Genomic DNA, 18951 nt, shown 5'->3' with positions numbered 1-18951 from the left:
CTCAAAACGCGTTTTAATTGCTAGCCGATTTTATGTACCAGTGCCTTAAGTTGTGTATTTCCTCTCTGGCATGGCAAAGCTACATTACATATCACTTTACACCATTATCCCTCTCATAACTTTCCATGGATATGATTCCAAATAGCGTCGTCTCACTCACGCTTCATAAAACCTTTTGTACTCTTTCAACATTGTGAAAATAGTCGCGGATAACGGTTTCCTTCCCTTTTCAAACGAGGTCATATATAAACACCATTAAGCGTCGTTACAAGGCTTGATTTGCGAGGAATGGATTTGCCTGAACTTTATGATGGCGCATGAGAGCCCCATTAAGATAGGAGAGAAAGTGCCATTATTGTCATTTGAAGAGGTTCGTGCAAACACAGCACTATGTCATATATTCTCGAAATTTGCTTGAATATAATAAAACATTCTGTTTTTCTCTCTCTATATATATATGCGCTAAGTCATGCATGTGATGTATTTACTTGTCACTTTTTGAAGTCTTGACAAATGCAAGGTTGTAGTAAAGAATAATGATTTAAATGCCATTCGTCTTAAATAACCCTTTATTTATTCATTCATTCATGAATGCATGCAAACGAATCGAAAGGATGCTCGGATGGAGTTCTGGAAAAATAATTGGTCAAAGAACAAAATTTCACACTTTTCTTTTCAAACGCGTTAAGATAAAAAGTATAGTTTGGGGACAAATCCAAAATAGAGAGATTCTGGCTAATTTCATTTCAGCCTTTTTAAAATTAAGAAAAATGAGAGATTCAATAAAACGCTTAAATCTATATATTATTTGTTTTTTAAAAGAACAATTTTTTTGTTGTTGTTGTTGCTTCAACATACGAGACTTGGGAAATTCCCCTAATTGAAAATCACCTTTTGCTGCCCATTTCTCCCTTGTTCTGACCTCTCCAAACATCGGACTGCCTGGTGCGCTCACGTTGCGCACACATCTCAAACTAATTGAGTTCTGTTTCACTCTCCATGTTAATTCGTTTACACCGAACAGCTCGTTTTTATTTATCCACGAGGACTTTAGTTTAATGGACCGTGGACGGGTGTGCTTAATGGCAGGTAAGCTTGGTTAAAGCAAAAGACGGACAACATGTTGAGAGGTGTGCGTAATGATTGCCCTTGTCACCAGTGTCCATAGATTTTACGTAACAAGGACTTAATGGTGTAGGCTACATTTAGAATCCCACGCGCTCTTGTTTCGAGAAAAAAAAGTTTAATAGGTAAATTCTATCTTACACTATTCGGCTTCAGCTGAAAATGCGCGTTCAGAATATTATCGATAGCTTTGAAACCTTAAACGTACCCTATAGCCTATATGGAAAAAAATTAAACTGCTACACTGTTAAACACAGGTTCAAAAAGTTTTTCCCATTTTTCAAAATAAATTTTATTAAGAAACTTATCAAAATTTTAATAATTTAAAGACATCTTCCCACTAAATAACATTTTGTGCAATAGAAAGTTTCCATGGACGTTAATGTGATTCATAGAACCAGGCTATATATTAAGAGTGCATATTTTGTTTTTGCTTAAAACGATTAAAGCTCAAGTAGGTCTGGATTATTTTGCCTTTGATAATAAGAATCGATCCTGTCTCTCCTCTTGATAAAGAGAATTTGAGAATGTTTTATCAACATTTTTTATTCTACATTTGGAAGTCCCTTTATTTATATATATAAATATATATATCCGTTCGGTGTTCATTAAACAGCGGGAGCCTTTTCTGCGGAGATCAGAGATACGGATTCCCCGATTCACCTGTCTTTGCAGTAGAATCTAACAACTGCAGGTGTAGCACATATAGTCGCAGGCAAACAGAAAGTGTTTGCCAAGGGCATTGATTTGAGCATGGTCAGTTCTGTTCAATTATTGTCAAACCGCGGGGCAGTCGAAAGGAAACACGTACAGAATCTACTGCCAGTTGACAGCTTTGTGTAAACAGTGAAACCAATGGTGCAGCAGGGTCACATGGTCACGGTGGCACACCTATGAGGCCCTCGATCGGCGCCAGACGCTCAGACTGCAGGTAGAGCAGAGGTCCTGATCAGGGGCAGGGCGCTGGCTCATGTGCTCGTGTACAGCACGGTTCCCCGGTCTGTGGCAATCATGAATCGGGAAGAGCACTATTACCCTCCTAACCACCTGTACAAGGACTCTTGCGCCTTCCAGAGACATCCCAACGAAGACTACAGCCAAAACCCTCCACCGTGTCTGTATATGAGTAGACAGACTCAGTCCGTCTACGCCTCACCGTCCTTGGGCGGCCAGGAGCAGCCAAATCTTACCGACATTACTACTTATAACATGTCGACCCGGGATGATCTGACGGGGCCTCATCTTCACCTTCCCCAGACTCCACAGACATCTCTACAGACGCTCGGCGGTTACGGAGACTCTCTTGACCTGTGCGGGGATAGGAACAGATACCATTTGCCATTCCCGTGGATGAAGTCAACGAAATCTCACACGCACGCCTGGAAAGGACAGTGGACAGGTAACTCTTGGACGTTCATTTTTAGGTTCACCAATTAACTTTTGACAAAATGAAAACAGGCCCTAATGTCAAATTCATGCTTATGATCTCCAAAGTGCTCATTATGTTACAAGATTTCCATTTGAAAGTAGATGTTTATATTTCTAATTACCCAATTTAGTTAAAAATAACTTTGTTTTAGATTCCAAACGCATCCATCGTTGTTCCGAAAAAGAAAATGATATACAGGACCAGGGTTGTGACAATGGGCTGGCTTTCCCAAAGGCATCGTAGTTTTACACATTTTAATGCTGAAACGCGGCCATGAAAAAGTGTTATTGTCGCCACAATTCAGTAACACATCCTATTTTTCTTGAGTGGTCATTCAGTTTAGGCCATAAGCAAATTACTTTTTTTGTCTTTCTTTTAAAATCTCCCATAAGAAGAAAACAGTAGCCTAAGAAAGGAAGTAAAGAAAGTTAGTTTTTTGTTTCTTTACTTTTGTCTTGTTTCGAGAACAGTGTTAATAGGCTAGTTATATTTACTGTAAAATGTTACGATTATTAATTTTTGTAATAGCCTATTATAAAAATCATGAAATAAAAGTAAAAAACATAACATTATAGAAATATTTCCCTATAGCCTATAATATATAGGCTACATAGAATTTGTCATATATAATTATTAAAATCGTCTATAACTGTTATTATTATTTTGGGATTAAATTAATGACCTGATGAACGTAAATAGGCCTATTACTTGACCATTGCAAGGCATCCTTTTTATGGAACAATTTTATAGTGAAAATGAATTTGAAATTGATTTCTTTTACTTTAAAGAAATGCAATTTTAAATTTGAATTCCCCAATTAGTAGCCTATTTTTGATTCGAAAACGAAAACGAGAAGATTATTCCTGAAAAAACATCAGACGTCGGATAACACAGACGCTCCTGTAACCATTTCTTGCGGTGAATGCAAATCAAATTTCTCCAGATGCTGCGTGATTAGGCTACAACACAACCTTCCTTCGAGACCATGCTGATATACGCATTTATGTTATTGAATCTAATAATAGCAAACGTGGCCTATTGAAATAAAAAGGAAGTAGCCTAATTCAAGTTAAATTCATATTATTTCCAGTCTGAAACATCTGGTTTAAGGTAGGCTATTCCTCATTTTTAAATGCACTATACTGAATTCATTTGGGAGGTTTTGACCTTTGCGTTGACGCCCGTGAGATTTATTTTATATAACGCCGTGATCAAACGTTCAGATAACTTTAAAAGTGTAATATCCTCAGAGGCAGATGGTGTGTCCGTGTCGAAAACATGACCTTACTAAACTTTCACAACTGTTATTCTGTCTTAGGCCCTTACATGGTGGAGGCGGAGGAGAACAAGCGCACGCGGACGGCGTACACCCGAGCGCAGCTGCTCGAGCTCGAGAAAGAGTTTCTCTTCAATAAGTACATCTCGCGCCCGCGCCGCGTGGAGCTCGCGCTCACCCTCAGCCTCACCGAGAGACACATCAAGATCTGGTTCCAGAACCGGCGCATGAAGTGGAAAAAGGAGGAGGACAAGAGGAGAGCCAGAGGAGTGGATCCCGAACAGGATTCCTCCATCACGTCCGGAGATCTGAAGGAGGAGTCGTGTGTCGCTCCGGGAACGGGACCCCCCTCACCCCTGCACTCTCACCTACCCCCCGTCCCACAAGACTCGTCAAACAAACACTGACCAAAAAAAGACACGTGTCATCAACACAATCTATCAGCCTGCAGTCGACGAGTGGAACAAGCGTGCCAGTGACATTGACAAGAGTCAGTCAAATCCTGTAAATCTGTACAGTAGACTAAAACACTGACAGCAGGGGGCGATCTCAGTTGTGTGAGAGGCGAAGCTCCCCGCGAGTCAGTTTCTTGGGAGGTGTTTTTGTGTAATAGAAATACATGACGTCATCAAATGTTCATTAGCAAAAACATTATTGGACATTATTATAATTGCATTCGTATTTATAGATAGACGATGAAAAGTCAAATACAAATGAATATCTCTTATCATGAATTTCTTTCAATAACATTCATACTATTTATGTAGCTACTGCTAAACAAATTAAAAAGCATGTGTGCAGTGTGGTGTCATGTCATTTGTTTTAATTTGGTGCAGATAAGTGGCCTAAAACAAAGCAACCCATAAAAGACCGCCGATGAATAATCAATATTTTTTACTGCTTTCATAACCCAAAGTTTATTAACCCATCCGACAAAAAAAAAAAAAAAACACATACACAGTTTGTAATGCAATAATTTAATTTATTGGAATTATCCATTATTAATTATCCATTATTAATTAATTATTGCATTCTGTTCAAGCATTTTTAGGATCAATGGGGTACATTGGCAAAAACATATAGCCTAAGTAAACTACTGCCATTTTTATTATACTTCAAGGTTCTCTCAAGGTTGTGAACAAGCATTCTGCCGGTAACGTTAATAGAGAGGTAGTTCAACGTTATCTGGTCTTGAAGAGGCTAATGTTATGAAAACGTTAGCACAACCTTATATCCTTCATGGAACGTTTTTCTGAAACATTTTAGTTGGATGTTGCTTAACATCAGAGGGTGCAGAGAACATCACGTTTGCAAAATGATCAAATAGAACGTTTCTTTAATGTTTTCCCTAACGTGCACATAACTCAGAAAAGCATTTTTCAAACATTTAAAAAGCTGGACGTTTTGAATGTTCAGAAGACATTCGAAAATAACGTTCTCATAACTTAACGTTTTTAGAAGAAATGTTAGGCTACTTCATAGGGATGAATTACGCATAGGCTTTCTTATTTTTGTGTGTGTTAGGCATATTTTTTTTCAAGAAATATACAATCAAGTAGAGAGATGCAGTAAACATTTTTGTAACGTTAACTTGTTACAGTTTGGTTTGAATGTCAGATAAGACAATATTGTGTAACCTGAGGCTACAGATTTTTTAACCTCTTCTATCGCGCGCTCTCGTTCCGCTGCGCGGTCATTCTTCAAGCGTTCGGACAGTTGGCGCACAATATCTGCTTTGTTGTTGAGACGGGCACAGATGACAAAAGGGAAGCCGAACCGCTCCTTGTACTCCGAGTTTAGCCGGTACATTTGCAGAACCTCTGCGGAGTCCAGTGTGGTCATACCGGCTTGACTCTGCTCTGCTTGAGACTCGCGGGTTAGCGTCCCGCTCTGGAGGTCCCGGCCCGCCATATCAGGGTGACACCGCAAAATGCCCTCTTTACCTGAACACATTCAATGTAGCCTACTTAACCAATAAATAAATTATTGTGTTTCAAACATTAGGAAACCTGGTTTTGGTAAATAGACAAAGCGGAAGAAATCACCTGAGTCTGGGAGACTGTGAATGAATTCCGTTATGTGCACCTCGAGGTCTTCTAGATCTTTGAATGGCCGGTGGGACCATATTGCTGCCGAAATGAGTGGGCATCTCTCAACCACATTACCGAATAGTTGTACAAAATCCTCGTATGTTAGAGCATTTACAACGTTTATGTCCATGGCTCCGGCGCGTGTCCTCTACAAACCGTCGGGAAATGGCAAAAGCCAATATTGGACGAGGTCAACGTCCATTGGGGCAACTACTGTAAGACTTTTCCCCTTTAAATATCAGTTGTTGTCTCAATGTGACGCACTCAGGAGGATGAATATCCTCATTACCCAATACAGGTATGATTATTGGGGTTTATATCAGCCTATTTAAACATATTTAAGGCAAGAGTCCACTAGCCTAGGCCTAATGCATGAACTCTTGCTGGGAGGGTGGATTATAGTCTAAATGCAGACTATTATAAATATACACCAGTGTTAGATTTTGTAGGCCTAGACTAGGTAGGGTCTGTGTTACATGACATCAGTAAAATGTTTCCTGGTATGCATCAAATCCAATGATCTTGGTTTTCTTGGAAATGCTTTTCTTTGTGTCTCTGTTCATGTTTTGTATTTACATTTACCACCATTACTAATGAGCATAAATATGGCTAATGAGCAAAAATCACTTGATTGAAACGTGACTGAAACAGAAATTCAATAAAACAGCTTCACTAAACACAAAGAAACACATATCTTAAATATGGATTAAACATCATAAACATTAAATAAAGATTAAAGGCTATACAGTAGTTATTGTTCTTATTGTTTGCTCTACATTTAATGGTTTGGTTAATATTTTACAGTTACAGTATTTGAGTTTAGATTTCGTATTGAAATTTAACGTTCTGTAAATATGTATGCTATGTCATGACAGTGTAAATATTGAGACCATGTTATAGGTCTGATAACAGTTGAAATGGGTTGTACAACAGCGTTTAGGACAAATAAGGACAAAGACGACCCACGAGTAAGAGGTTTTCCTGGTCTTATGTTTAATATTCTGATCTGCTCTCCTCTGAAATGTTACTAGACCCCTGGTGTCACTAGATCATGCACCGTGGCGCCACCCTCTGTAGGTCTATCATATAAACACCTTCAGTCAAATCATAGGCCTATTCCAAAAGAGTTAAGTTACACAAAATCATAAGACACAAAATGCACAATTTGTATTGTTTTATTTGCTGTTTTTTCACCTTAAACCTTACATACAAATATATTTCAATATTTTCATAAACATTTTACAGTTTGTTAACTATTATATATTACTATATAACAATTATCATGCCCACTTATTTTCTGTCTCAGTGGACTGAAAAAAGTTAGGAATGCTTAACCTAAACAGTAAGAGTTATTGACTGTCAAAAAGACACTGAAATGCAAGCTATGGACTATATTGTTTATAGAAAATCTGCACAATGTGTAAATTACATTTCTGTTAAGCATAAGCATAAGTACTGTAGACTATTCTTATTACATGATAAATAATATTTCAAGAACAATGATTAAAAACCATAAATGTCTAAAATGATTGAATAAATATAATGAAAAATGTAAAATTAAGATGATAAATTTTTTTGGTTATAAAAATAGAGCAATTTCATCTGCAAAGTGTAGCAAAAAATAAAATAATTCATAATCTGTTATACTTCTGAAACACAGCATCTCTTGTAAGCCTACATTATGGAGTACAAAAACAGGTTATTCAGCTGTTACAGTGGTTAGGTACAATTTCTAATTGAATTCTAAGACAATTCTAATTAAAATAGGGAAGGTTTGTTATTTTTATTTATATACATTTAAGTTCTTAAAGAAGCTTCCTGCACAAAACAACATTTAAATACTGTAAGCTATTAATTACAGTGTAAACACGCGTGGACAAAATTGGAAATTTGTTAATAACCCATAATCAAAAAATATTAAACGCATTATTGGTGGTACAATATGCACATAGGTTATTCATTCCAATTCCCTCCACATTTTCTCTTAAAAATTAAAATTGCTATGTGTAAGTGGCTATTAATGGAAGCACAAGTTATGGATTATGTTTTCCTAATGCAAGGCTTAAACTTCTATGTTCAAACGAGACGTTCTGTTCTTACTGACCCAGGATTGTCCACAGCTTTGCTTTCATCTGAATTTTCAGTCTTGGACTGGCAAACATCCTGTTTTTTTCTCCATCAATGTAGCATCAGGGGTCATGGGTGCATTCTGGTATGTTATGTCATTGTAGCAGTATCCTCCAGCATTGTAATACAGCTGTAAACAGATATCACAGTGAGTGTGCATCCACCAACAATTTAACCCATTTTTAAAAAAACATTTTTACATAAAAGTCACCCTCTCTTCCAAAGCAGCCAGCTGTTTTTCCATGAAAGCCACAAGCTTGGAGAAACAAGGCCGGTCGACCGGATCAAGCATCCAGCAGCGACACATCACCTTGTAACTAAACAAACACGTTTTAAATGTCATTCTCCATTATTTTATAAAAATATTATATATATAGTGGTACTTACACAGACTCTTCAGCATAATAGGGCTGCTCCATGTGATATCCACTTTCAATCATTCTGTAGAATGCCTCATTCACAGTTATACCAGGATATGGGGTGACTCCTAATAGTGAGTACAAAATATGTTCATAATGAGAAACCATTTATAGGAATTTATGCAAGTTAAAACCCCTTTACAGCAGAGAGAGAGAGAGAGAGAGAGACACCTAGAGAAAAGATTTCCCATAGCAAAATGCCGTAGGCCCAGACGTCACTCTGCATTGTGTAAACCCCTTTGAAAATACTCTCAGGTGCCATCCACTTCACGGGCAAACACACCTGCAAAAATGGCATGTAAAAAATGATAAGTCAGCTAAAAATAAAGACCAGTCACATAAAGACTATTGAATGCACACACAATACATACATTTCCTCTTACAACGTAGTTGGAATCATGTTCAATGTCTCTTGCAAGGCCAAAGTCACCGATCTTCACCTGTCTGCCGTGTGTCACCAAAACATTTCTGGCTGCCAAGTCCCTATGGATACACTGTAGGCAGAAAATTATTTACTAAAGCCTTTTTTACATTGACTATATAACAATATGAGAAAACAAATCAAGAAATAAAGCACTCAGAGACAATTTTTCTTATTCTAATAATCAAAATATGTCTAAAAATGTAATGTACAGAAGCTGTTGTAACATGCTCATATTCAGAGATAACATTAGAAAAACCAAGTTAAGAAAACTGTTAATTTTATCTCTGCTAAATGGAAGGAAGTAGAAGTATCATGATAAGAATCACATTTTTAGAGGACAGGAACTCCATGCCCTTTGCAACTTGAAAAGAGAAACTCAGAAGATCATCATAGGTGAGACTTTGAAGTTCCTCTTCTTGATGTTTGTCTTCGCATTCAAGCATTTCTTTATGGAATTAACACAAACAATTGTTTAATGAGCATATAGACGTTCAACAATCACATGTTTGCTTACTCTAAATTCATATCATATGGGAACTCAAGTGAATATGAATACTCAAAATAGAAATAGATCAAATACAAAGTTGCTGCTGTTAAAAGTCACTTAAAAGTCAATCTTTAGTCTAAAAAATTCAGATTCTCCCTTTCTCCACCTACCCTCAATAATAGACACTGAGCTGATGCTGGGACTGAGGAGCGCCTCGTTCTCCTGTGCTTTGGTTGAGGGAGTCATGTGCACGTATTGGTTGTTATCAGGCTCAATATACTCACTGTGGAGGTGCAACAAGGAGAGAGATGCACACGGTAATTTACAGTAACTGTACGGCAGTTTATTCATTTATGTACACCTTTAGATTTACGGTTCCCCTTTAGCACAATATATTCATTTCCCTCTCTTCCGCACTGTTTTTTTTTTTTTTTTTGACGAAAAGGCCACTGCTGTAATTTACTGTCTGGTGGATATTTATGCAAACCTGGAGTTTCTCTTCTCCTGGAAGTTGTGGTAGAGGCCCCTGAATCTGTCCCTGTTGAAAGCGTCTGTCAGATATTTGTGAAAACGTTCCCTGTTGCTCTTCAGATAGTTCAAGAGATCTCCGTTACAGCAGTACTGGAATATCAGGTAAATAGGACCTGTGGATTTCAAACAAACGAACAAAAACATCTAGTAAATTTGGCCATAAGGACTGGCTGATTGTATATAATCCTGCTTATCTGATGGTCAAACATACAACCGACCAAAAACCCATTCATTTTCTCCATAGGAAAAAAAATTATTTTAATGATAACTTAAAAATCTTTTTAAGACAGAACTGTTGTGAGCTGAGGTTGCAAATTTGATGGTATATGCTTTTGTTCAAGCTATCTGTTCACGTTGTTTCAACTTATTTTTAATATAATCGCATTTAACTGTACAATTTGTTGTGAAAAACTACATCACCCATGATGCTGTAATATTCTAATATATTGTTTCTATAGATATATAATCAACAACTTTAAATGAACAGTTTTATACTTCACTATTGTTTTTAATTTGATTATGTCATTCATAATGCTTCATGGGGTTGTAGTTCTTTCCTTCACTAAAGCCTTTCTTTAAGATTTTCAAATATTGGCCTCAAATTAAAGTTTGTAATTCACCTTATAGCTGCTTGGCTTGGTTCATGGCTTACAACGTGTTAACAAATGCTTTTTAAAAATCATTATGGGAAAAATGAATGGAAGAAATATTACTGGAACCAATGTTGCTCTATAGGTGTCTCCAGTAGAGGATATAATTCAGAAACCCACGACTTCTCCAAACCTTACCTGAGCCTGTACAAGCTCCGAGCAAGTTGACAATGTTTTCATGGTGTCCAATATGAGTCAGCATTTTCAGTTCAGACATCAGAGCTTCCTTTTCCACTGCCTGGTGCTTGTCTGTTTAATCCATAAATAAACAACACGAAGCACACGTCAACCATCATATGGCAGTGATGTATGGAATTAACCGATTTAGCTTTGTAGAGACTTAATGCTAATAATATCATTACTTACCCTTTAACATTTTTACTGCTACCTGAATAGACTCTCCTGGCTTGCTGATCCCATATGCTGTAGCCTGCACAACCATCCCAAAAGCTCCAGATCCCAGCTCATTCCCTTTAGAAAACACACAAAACAAATTCGTAACACCTAATAAGTTATATATAGCAAGTCTAAAAAAAGTTCCTGGTGATCTTTACCAAGCTCAAGATTTTCTCGTGGAAATTCCCAGTTCAGGTCATACTTAAACTCCCTGAAATCAATATATATGTAGTCATTGTCATTGGGTCCGATCATCTGAATCATCTGGATCTGACACTGGTACCCAGGCTTCTGTAACAAAGGAGTGAGAGCATGTGTTTGGAGAGGTAAGATCTATGATTCTAGATGTTTGTTTGTTATCGTGACAGAAGCAGGTATAGGTTTACCTTAACTCTGATGAAGATGATTAAGGCTAAGATTATCGTGAGGAGAATTAAGATGACCAGGAAACAAATCACATAATCAATACTGGGGAAAGCTGAGGGAAAACAACAGGTGAAAAAACAAATTTAGCTAAAATCGTGACTTAACCTCAGTGTTAAACATATATTTGAAATGAAAATTAGGGTAGATTACTGAACTACTTGGCAGGCAATGTGTAATATCTGATTCATATCAGAAATAAAACATATTTTTAAAGCTGCAAAGACTGCTATAAATAAGGGCTGGGGCTTTTTGGAACATGCAAAATTTAATTCTGTTTCTCTCACTTGATGAAAGTCGTATTTGGTCACTACAACATTCAGTCCCTGCTGCTTTAGAGATGCAGCATTTGATTAAATGGTCCTCGCTGTTCGATCTGTGTTTGGCAAAGTGAATTTTCTTCTGACAGAACTGATCTGAATCCATGACCTTGAGCTGGGCAACAGGTATCTCTTTCCAGCCTTCATTATTACAACTGCAAAAATAAACAGATAAATAGTTTAATAAATGAGCAAAAAAAACCAAAAAAAAAAAACCACACATTTCATGTTTATACCATTGGTTATCGCTGCTTCTTACTTGGTATGTGATAGGCAGATCTTCCAGGATGCATTCAAAGGTTCAAAGCTTTCAGTCTCACAAGAGACGACATTTGAATCATTGTTTAATTTTATTGCAATTTTAGGATCTGCAAAATGCATTGCATATAAACTTATTTCACATTTAACATCTCATTTTTTTCAGTCAAAAGGTTTATGACCACTCACCTGAAATGCAGAGAGACATATTCCTTATGACACTATAGTGCTGAGTCTTTAGTTTCATTTGATATTGGCCTGGTTCAAGGTTACACAGCTTAAATGTACTAATGAGAGAATGAACAAAATAAGCAAACGCCATAGCACACGCTATCATTTGCATTGAAATGGATAGCACGAGGAAAATACCTTTTAAAATGATGGTAATGAGTCTCTCTGCACTGTATTTTGGTTTGATTTGGTGTAATCCAGTGACACTGGGCTTTTGGGTAGGAGAACACCACAGCCTGGAAGCAGAAGCTTTCCTTATTTTGTGCTAGTATAATGTTGTTCTCATTCAACTGCAATATGTCGATTTTGTCATTTTCTGATAAAAGAGGGGCAAAAATACCACTTTAATTATTATTTGCATAATAAACGATTGTCTCAATTTTGATGCTGTACACATCAGAGCTTGGCAGCTTTAGAAGCAGCACTAAATCTGCACTGATCATTGTGTTTTCTATTTAAAAGTCATATATTAAAATAAATATTTTTAAGAAACATTTTAATAGAAAGGGCGATGGTTTTACTCACCAAGGACCCTGACATAGGTGTTATTTTGGATGTTTTTAGATACACAGATATACTCCCCACTATGTGTCACGTTCACTGATTCAATAAAGAAGTATTCTGTCCAGTCTGTCAAATATAACGATGTGATTCCCTTGACCTGAATTAAGAGCATGAAAAAAATAAGTGAAAACATTAGCAAATAGTCAGAACAGTGAAACGTCGATGTAATATTTCTTTATGGTTATCATCCATATCTTACTGCTGTGTTATTGAAGTGCCATCTCAGTTCAGGAGCATCCATAGAATTTATGGTGCATCGGAGTAGCAGAGACTGACCAGATTTCAGGAAAATCGTCTGAGCCTTTTGCCCATCCACATCACTATTGAGATCTGAAAGATAACCAAACACAATTCACAGAAGGTTTTCATGTTAAACCAAAAACCCCTGTATAACCCACACATCCTATATCATCTAAATAATATTTGCTGTCAAACAGTGCTGAAATTTTCCAAGCAAGTTATTAAACTTGCTAAACTTGCTACCATTGTCTGAATACTCAGTATCTAAAGTTTCTGGGTTTAAGGTAGAAGTCATTTGTTGATGTATGATTTTAACATGTATAGTACATATATATATTGTATATTGACATAACGTTATTGTATAAGGATTGCACAGCTGAGTATTTGGGTTATAATCAGTGTTGCAAAGTCCGTGGTTTTGCCACGGAATTGGACTACTTCAACACTGTTGCCACAGGTTGTTTTTTTATGTCCGTGGGTCGAAGTGACCCCAATAATGTGATATTTAGCCCCTGCAATGTGAATTTTACCATGGGAACCTCGGCAAAAAACATGCATTTTACCCCCCGGAACGCAATTTTTACCAGGGGACCTCCCTAAAAACGTTTAAAAACGCTACTTTTGAGTAGCAATTGAGCAGGTTTTCTTGTGAAAACCTGGCAACTCTGGTTATTATATATAAAACATAATATTTGAAAAACGTTTAATTTTCAGTATCACAGTAAGTAAAATTGGTCGCTGACAAAATTTCAATAATGTCTTCTTGTCTCATGACCCACAGACACACGTACACTACCATAATACTAAAATGTTAGGGGTCAGTAAGAGTTTTTTAATACATTAAAACTTTATTCAGTAAGGATGCTTTAAACTGTTTCAAAGTTACAGTAAAGACATTATTAATGTTACAATGGAGTTTTACTTCAAATAATCTGTTATGGTTTCCTCAAAAATATTAAGAAGCACAAATTTTTTCAACATTGATAATAATAAGAAATGTTTCTTGAACAGCAAATAAGCATATTAGAATGATTTCTGAAGGACTTTCAGTAATGGCTGCTGAAAATGTTATTTTTGATCAAATAAATGCAGCTTTGGTGAGCATAAGAAACTTTCAAACACAGACCCCAAACGTTGGAACGGTAGTGTACTAGTGTATTAAAAATCATGTCAACACATTACATACCGAAATGATGAAGCTGAGTACATTCTTTTCCCAGTGAATTGCTGGCACAGCACATAACATTTGAACTTGCATGATGATCATCGTCACTCGTCACAATGCTCTCTGTCTTATACCACTTATTTTTCTTGCCCTCCACTGGATTATTTCTAAAAGGAAAACAAACAGTTGAATCACAGACGTACAGTTACAGCAGCATTTTATGTAATAAATTCTCCCAACAAGAAACCAGCTCTTCAGAAGCAGTCTCTACAGCGGTAGCAGGCCATAACGTCATATTACCTGTTACCATACCACCATATGGTTGGTTTTGGGTTCCCCTCAGAAGTACACACTAATTGAGCCATATTTGTATACCCTGCTTTTGCGATAGCTTTGAGCACTGGAACTGATGGCCTCCCTACAGAGACAACAAAGATACAAAATGTAACAATTCGAGCATTAGCATCAATATAAATCTATTTCCTCCATTTTATGTTTGTGTTTGACTTACTTTGTGGTGACCGAACAACTGTAACACTATGATTGCCACAGATTACAGTGTATGTTTCGTTTCCAAATCTCTCAGTGTGCTGTAATGCATGCATAGAGGTATTTATCCTGTAGAAAGCATATAAAAATCAATTATTATTCATTAAGAGACATAATTTGAAAATACCAACATCTAAACTTAGAATTTATCAATGACATATTACATATCAAGTGATGTATTAGAGTAATCCATTCAAAACTTCATTAAACAATCATCATCTATCCAACAGATACTGTATAAACCTTTGGTGGCAGAGACATTTAAGCCCATCTGAGCCGTTTTGTTGGCATGCACTGTAAATTTCAACAGTTTGTCCTTCAGTGAAATCCAGTTTAATTGGGTCAGGACTCATCAAATGAGTCTCTTCCAATGTGCATCTTACAGTCTAATAATAAAAACAAAAAAAACAAGTGCACTGACGTTAATCATCAAAATAGCAAACATAGCTTGACAGTAACACTAAAATACATATATGTGGTCATTTCAGCAATTTCTGTAAAATCATCAGTTCTGCTTTTTAACTGTTAAAAACTGGTCTTGAATGCAAAGTAAGAAAAAGATCTAATGTCCCTTCTTACAGAATCTTGTTAAATAATCAGAAGAAACACAAAAAGTGTCATTACACAAAAAGGGTGTTTAAATATGTTTAGCATTTAACTATTTTAAATAGGTTAATATTCACACATTTTATTATTACAATAAATGCCTTAAGAATGAATGAATACTTTTACTGTTTTATTAAAGACATTTTCTTAATATAACAATGTTTTTATTTTTCATCTTTCTTCAAGAGAACCCTTTTACAGTGATGACACTTTAGCAGCAGCATTAACACTTTAAGGACAAATCTCTTTTTTAATTAGGCTATAAAATTAACAAGCTTGTTACTATTAATTTCTACAGTGAAAACTTAAGGTTTATAATGTTTAAATCTTACAAAAAATGTGCCTAAAAATGACCATTTATAAATTAAAAAGGCATCTATGTGCCTACATTCAAATGAATGTAAAACCACTGGTGAGGCAAATCTTGCTATGGTGAATAGCTCATCTTTAGGAATCTCTAACCCCAGTCCTGTGGCATGTGTGGGTAAAGCTAAAATATCTGCTTGAAATGAGCCTGAGAACTACAGACAGAAATCTGTAGTGAGGCAGTGAGGGGCTGATAAGAAGGACTTTACCGATCCATCAGTGTCACATCGGGGATGAGTCTCAGTTGAACCGTCCGTCACCGCGCTGCCGCGCGCGCTCCAGTGCAACACGAGCAGCACTTCGGTGCAAGACAAAGAACACAAATATGAGAGAAAGAGAATGAAACTAAGAACAACTATACTTAAAAAAAATGTAATTGTATAACTTACAAATCAGCACAATTAAGCACATAAATACATTAAAATGCGCTCATATTAACATAAATAGCCTAAATGAACTAGATATTACAGTTTGTCACCAGTTTACTGTCCTACAAGTAACAAATGTTTTGTTCGACTTACCCACCAAAAGCCCTTTTCCTTGACGCATCGCGTGAAGGCATAACAGCTTCTTCTCCGACCCTTGTCTGATCATGAAATAGAATGGACAGCGAACAAAGGCGCAAAGACTTTCACTTCAGCGCATGACACAAAACATCACTTCTTAATATGGCACAAAGACAGTCGCTTCAGCACATGACACAAAACATCACTTCTACTGACGTTTGGGCACCTCTTTAAATGCTTCAGGTTGGGTTTTAGTCTGAGAGCAATTAAAAGAAGACTCCTTTGTGTTTTGGCAAGTAGATTGCCCTGACTTAGTTAGGTTTCTGGTGGGAAAAACAAACAAGATATTAATGGCATATAGCCAATATCGAACATTTTTTCAATAATAATACAAATAATATACTAATACAATTATTTAATAAATAAATATATATATATATATATATATATATATATATATATATATAAAAAGGTTTGAAGCCAGTTATTTCTATTTTTGCTGTAGTGTGTCAGTAAATATCAGTTTACATTTCCAAACACTACTTCTGCCATTAATTGTAATAATCCAGTGAGATTTTTGTTTGCACAAGGAGTCTGACAACAGCCAGTGCTCCACACAGAGATCTGATCTGATCATCATCCAGTCTGTCTGGACTGACATGAAGAAACAGAACAAACTGAGACAGACTAAATCCAGAAGAACTGTGGCAACGTCTCCAAGACGCTTCAAGAAACCTACCTGCAAAGCTACCTGAAAAGAAACTTTGTGCAAGTATATAGGACAAAAGCTGTTTTAAACCAAATGTTGATTTAATTTAGTTAATAGAAATTAATTAATTTCTGTGTTTTGTTTATATATATACAGTGGGGGGAAGAAATTATTTGTTCCCCTGCTGATTTTGTACGTTTGCCCACTGACAAAGAAATGATCAGTCTATAATTTTAATGGTAGGTTTATTTGAACAGTGAGAGACAGAATAACAACAAAAATATCCAGAAAAATGCATTTCAAAAAAGTTATAAATTGATTTGCATTTTAATGAGTGAAATAAATATTTGATCCCCTATCAATCAGCAAGATTTCTGGCTCCCAGGTGTCAATCAATCAGATTCCAAACTCTCCACCATGGCCAAGACCAAAGAGCTGTCCAAGGATGTCAGGGACAAGATTGTAGACCTACACAAGGCTGGAATGAGCTACAAGACCATCGCCAAGCAGCTTGGTGAGAAGGTGACAACAGTTGGTGTGATTATTTGCAAATGGAAGAAACACAAAGTAACTATCATTTTCCCTCGGTCTGGGGCTCCATGCAAGATCTCACCTCGTGGAGTTTCAATGATCATGAGAACGGTGAGGAATCAGCCCAGAACTACACGGGACGATCTTGTCAATGATCTCAAGGCAGCTTGGACCATAGTCACCAAGAAAACAATTGGTAACACACTACGCCATGAAGGACTGAAATCCTGCAGCACCTGCAAGGTCCCCTGCTCAAGAAATCACATGTACAGGCCTGTCTGAGGTTTGCCAATGATTCAGAGGAGAACTGGGTGTAAGTGTTGTGCTCTGATGAGACCAAAATCAAGCTCTTTGGCATCAACTCAACTCGCCGTGTTTGGAGGAGGAGGAATACTGCCTATGACCCCAAGAACACCATCCCCACCGTCAAACATGGAGGTGTAAACATTATGCTTTGGGGTGTTTTTCTGCTAAGGGGACAGGACAACTGCACCGCTTCAAAGGGACGATGGACGGGGTCATGTACCGTCAGGGCCAGGGCATTGAAGCCAGTCAGGGCATTGAAAATGGGTCGTGGATGGGTTTCCAGCATGACAATGATCCAAAACACACGGCCAAGGCAACAAAGGAGAGGCTCAAGAAGAAGCACATTAAGGTCCTGGAGTGGTCTAACCAGTCTCCACACCTTAATCCCATAGAAAACCTGTGGAGGGAGCTGAAGGTTCGAGTTGCCAAACGTCAGCCTCGAAACCTTAATGACTTGGAGAGGATCTGCGAAGTGGAGTGGGACAAAATCCCTCCTGAGATGTGTGCAAACCTGGTGACCAACTACATGAAACGTCTGACCTCTGTGATTGCCAACAAGGGTTTTTCCACTAAGTACTAAGTCATGTTTTGCGAAGGGGTCAAATACTTATTTCACTCATTAAAATGCAAATCAGTTTATAACTTTTTTGAAATGCATTTTTCTGGATTTTTTTGTTGTTGTTATTCTGTCTCTCACTGTTCAAATAAACCTACCATTAAAATTATAGACTGATCATTTCTTTGTCAGTGGGCAAACGTACAAAATCAGCAGGGGATCAAATAATTTTTTCCCCACTGTATATTTAAATGAAATGTTCCCTCCTGATGGAATGACCTGCCCAACTCAATCCAAGCAGCTGAGTCCTTAGTCATCTTCAAGAATCGGCTAAAAACACATCTCTTCCTTCTTTATTTAACTCTAGCACTCTCTATTCTAATTCTATTCTTTAAAAAAAACTTGTCTGTTTTAGACTTGCACTCTATTCATTTACTAACTTGCTTGTTTTCTTTAAAAAAAAAAAAACTAACACTAGCTTCTCTAAACTTTTTTATTCTATCTATTTGTTTTCTTTTTATTTATTATACAATTAACAAAAGCAAAAAAGGCCTCTAACACTAGCTTGCTCTATTATTTTGCTCTTCTATCTATTTTCTTTTTATTTATTATATAATTAAAAAAAACAAACCTTGCTATGTGTACTGCGTTAAGCTAAGTGAGACTT

General features: G+C 36.8%; 3 protein-coding genes across 3 annotated transcripts; 1 reads left to right on the top strand and 2 right to left on the bottom strand.

The window, feature by feature from the left end:
• Positions 1-1898: 1898 nt before the first annotated feature.
• On the top strand, positions 1899-4590 carry pdx1 (pancreatic and duodenal homeobox 1). Its single transcript, XM_058765705.1, has 2 exons — positions 1899-2524; positions 3873-4590. The coding sequence occupies exons 1-2, from the start codon at positions 2137-2139 to the stop codon at positions 4235-4237; spliced, it is 753 nt and encodes a 250-aa protein (XP_058621688.1). The 5' UTR covers positions 1899-2136; the 3' UTR covers positions 4238-4590.
• A 248-nt stretch (positions 4591-4838) lies between these two features.
• Positions 4839-6135, bottom strand: urad (ureidoimidazoline (2-oxo-4-hydroxy-4-carboxy-5-) decarboxylase). Its single transcript, XM_058765803.1, is given in 3 exon segments — positions 4839-5480; positions 5483-5773; positions 5876-6135. Coding segments are annotated over 3 exon segments (522 nt in total). The 5' UTR covers positions 6051-6135; the 3' UTR covers positions 4839-5424.
• A 944-nt stretch (positions 6136-7079) lies between these two features.
• Positions 7080-17041, bottom strand: flt3 (fms related receptor tyrosine kinase 3). The gene is made up of 24 exons (XM_058764710.1): positions 16198-17041; positions 15886-15974; positions 14948-15090; positions 14667-14773; positions 14456-14573; positions 14177-14322; positions 12950-13080; positions 12712-12847; positions 12325-12502; positions 12145-12242; positions 11957-12065; positions 11665-11852; positions 11341-11432; positions 11113-11245; positions 10925-11029; positions 10697-10807; positions 9865-10021; positions 9548-9660; positions 9217-9335; positions 8838-8960; positions 8638-8749; positions 8435-8534; positions 8259-8364; positions 7080-8177 (listed from the first exon to the last, which is right to left on the bottom strand). The coding sequence occupies exons 1-24, from the start codon at positions 16268-16270 to the stop codon at positions 8061-8063; spliced, it is 2904 nt and encodes a 967-aa protein (XP_058620693.1). The 5' UTR covers positions 16271-17041; the 3' UTR covers positions 7080-8060.
• Between the last annotated feature and the right edge of the window lie 1910 nt (positions 17042-18951).

Source organism: Onychostoma macrolepis, chromosome 24 (genome assembly GCF_012432095.1).
Source record: "Onychostoma macrolepis isolate SWU-2019 chromosome 24, ASM1243209v1, whole genome shotgun sequence".
Classification (NCBI taxonomy): domain Eukaryota; kingdom Metazoa; phylum Chordata; class Actinopteri; order Cypriniformes; family Cyprinidae; genus Onychostoma; species Onychostoma macrolepis.
Note: the sequence above shows the minus strand (reverse complement) of the source record. Positions and strands in the feature narration are given on the sequence as shown.

Coding starts and splice junctions, on each gene's coding strand:
- pdx1 (XM_058765705.1), top strand. CDS start 2,137: ATGAATCGGGAAGAGCACTATTACCCTCCTAACCACCTGTACAAGGAC. Junction 2,525..3,872: donor CTGGAAAGGACAGTGGACAG/GTAACTCTTGGA, acceptor ATTCTGTCTTAG/GCCCTTACATGGTGGAGGCG.
- flt3 (XM_058764710.1), bottom strand. CDS start 16,270: ATGATCAGACAAGGGTCGGAGAAGAAGCTGTTATGCCTTCACGCGATG. Junction 12,503..12,711: donor CACCTATGTCAGGGTCCTTG/GTGAGTAAAACC, acceptor CTCTTTTATCAG/AAAATGACAAAATCGACATA. Junction 9,661..9,864: donor CAGGAGAAGAGAAACTCCAG/GTTTGCATAAAT, acceptor GCACCTCCACAG/TGAGTATATTGAGCCTGATA.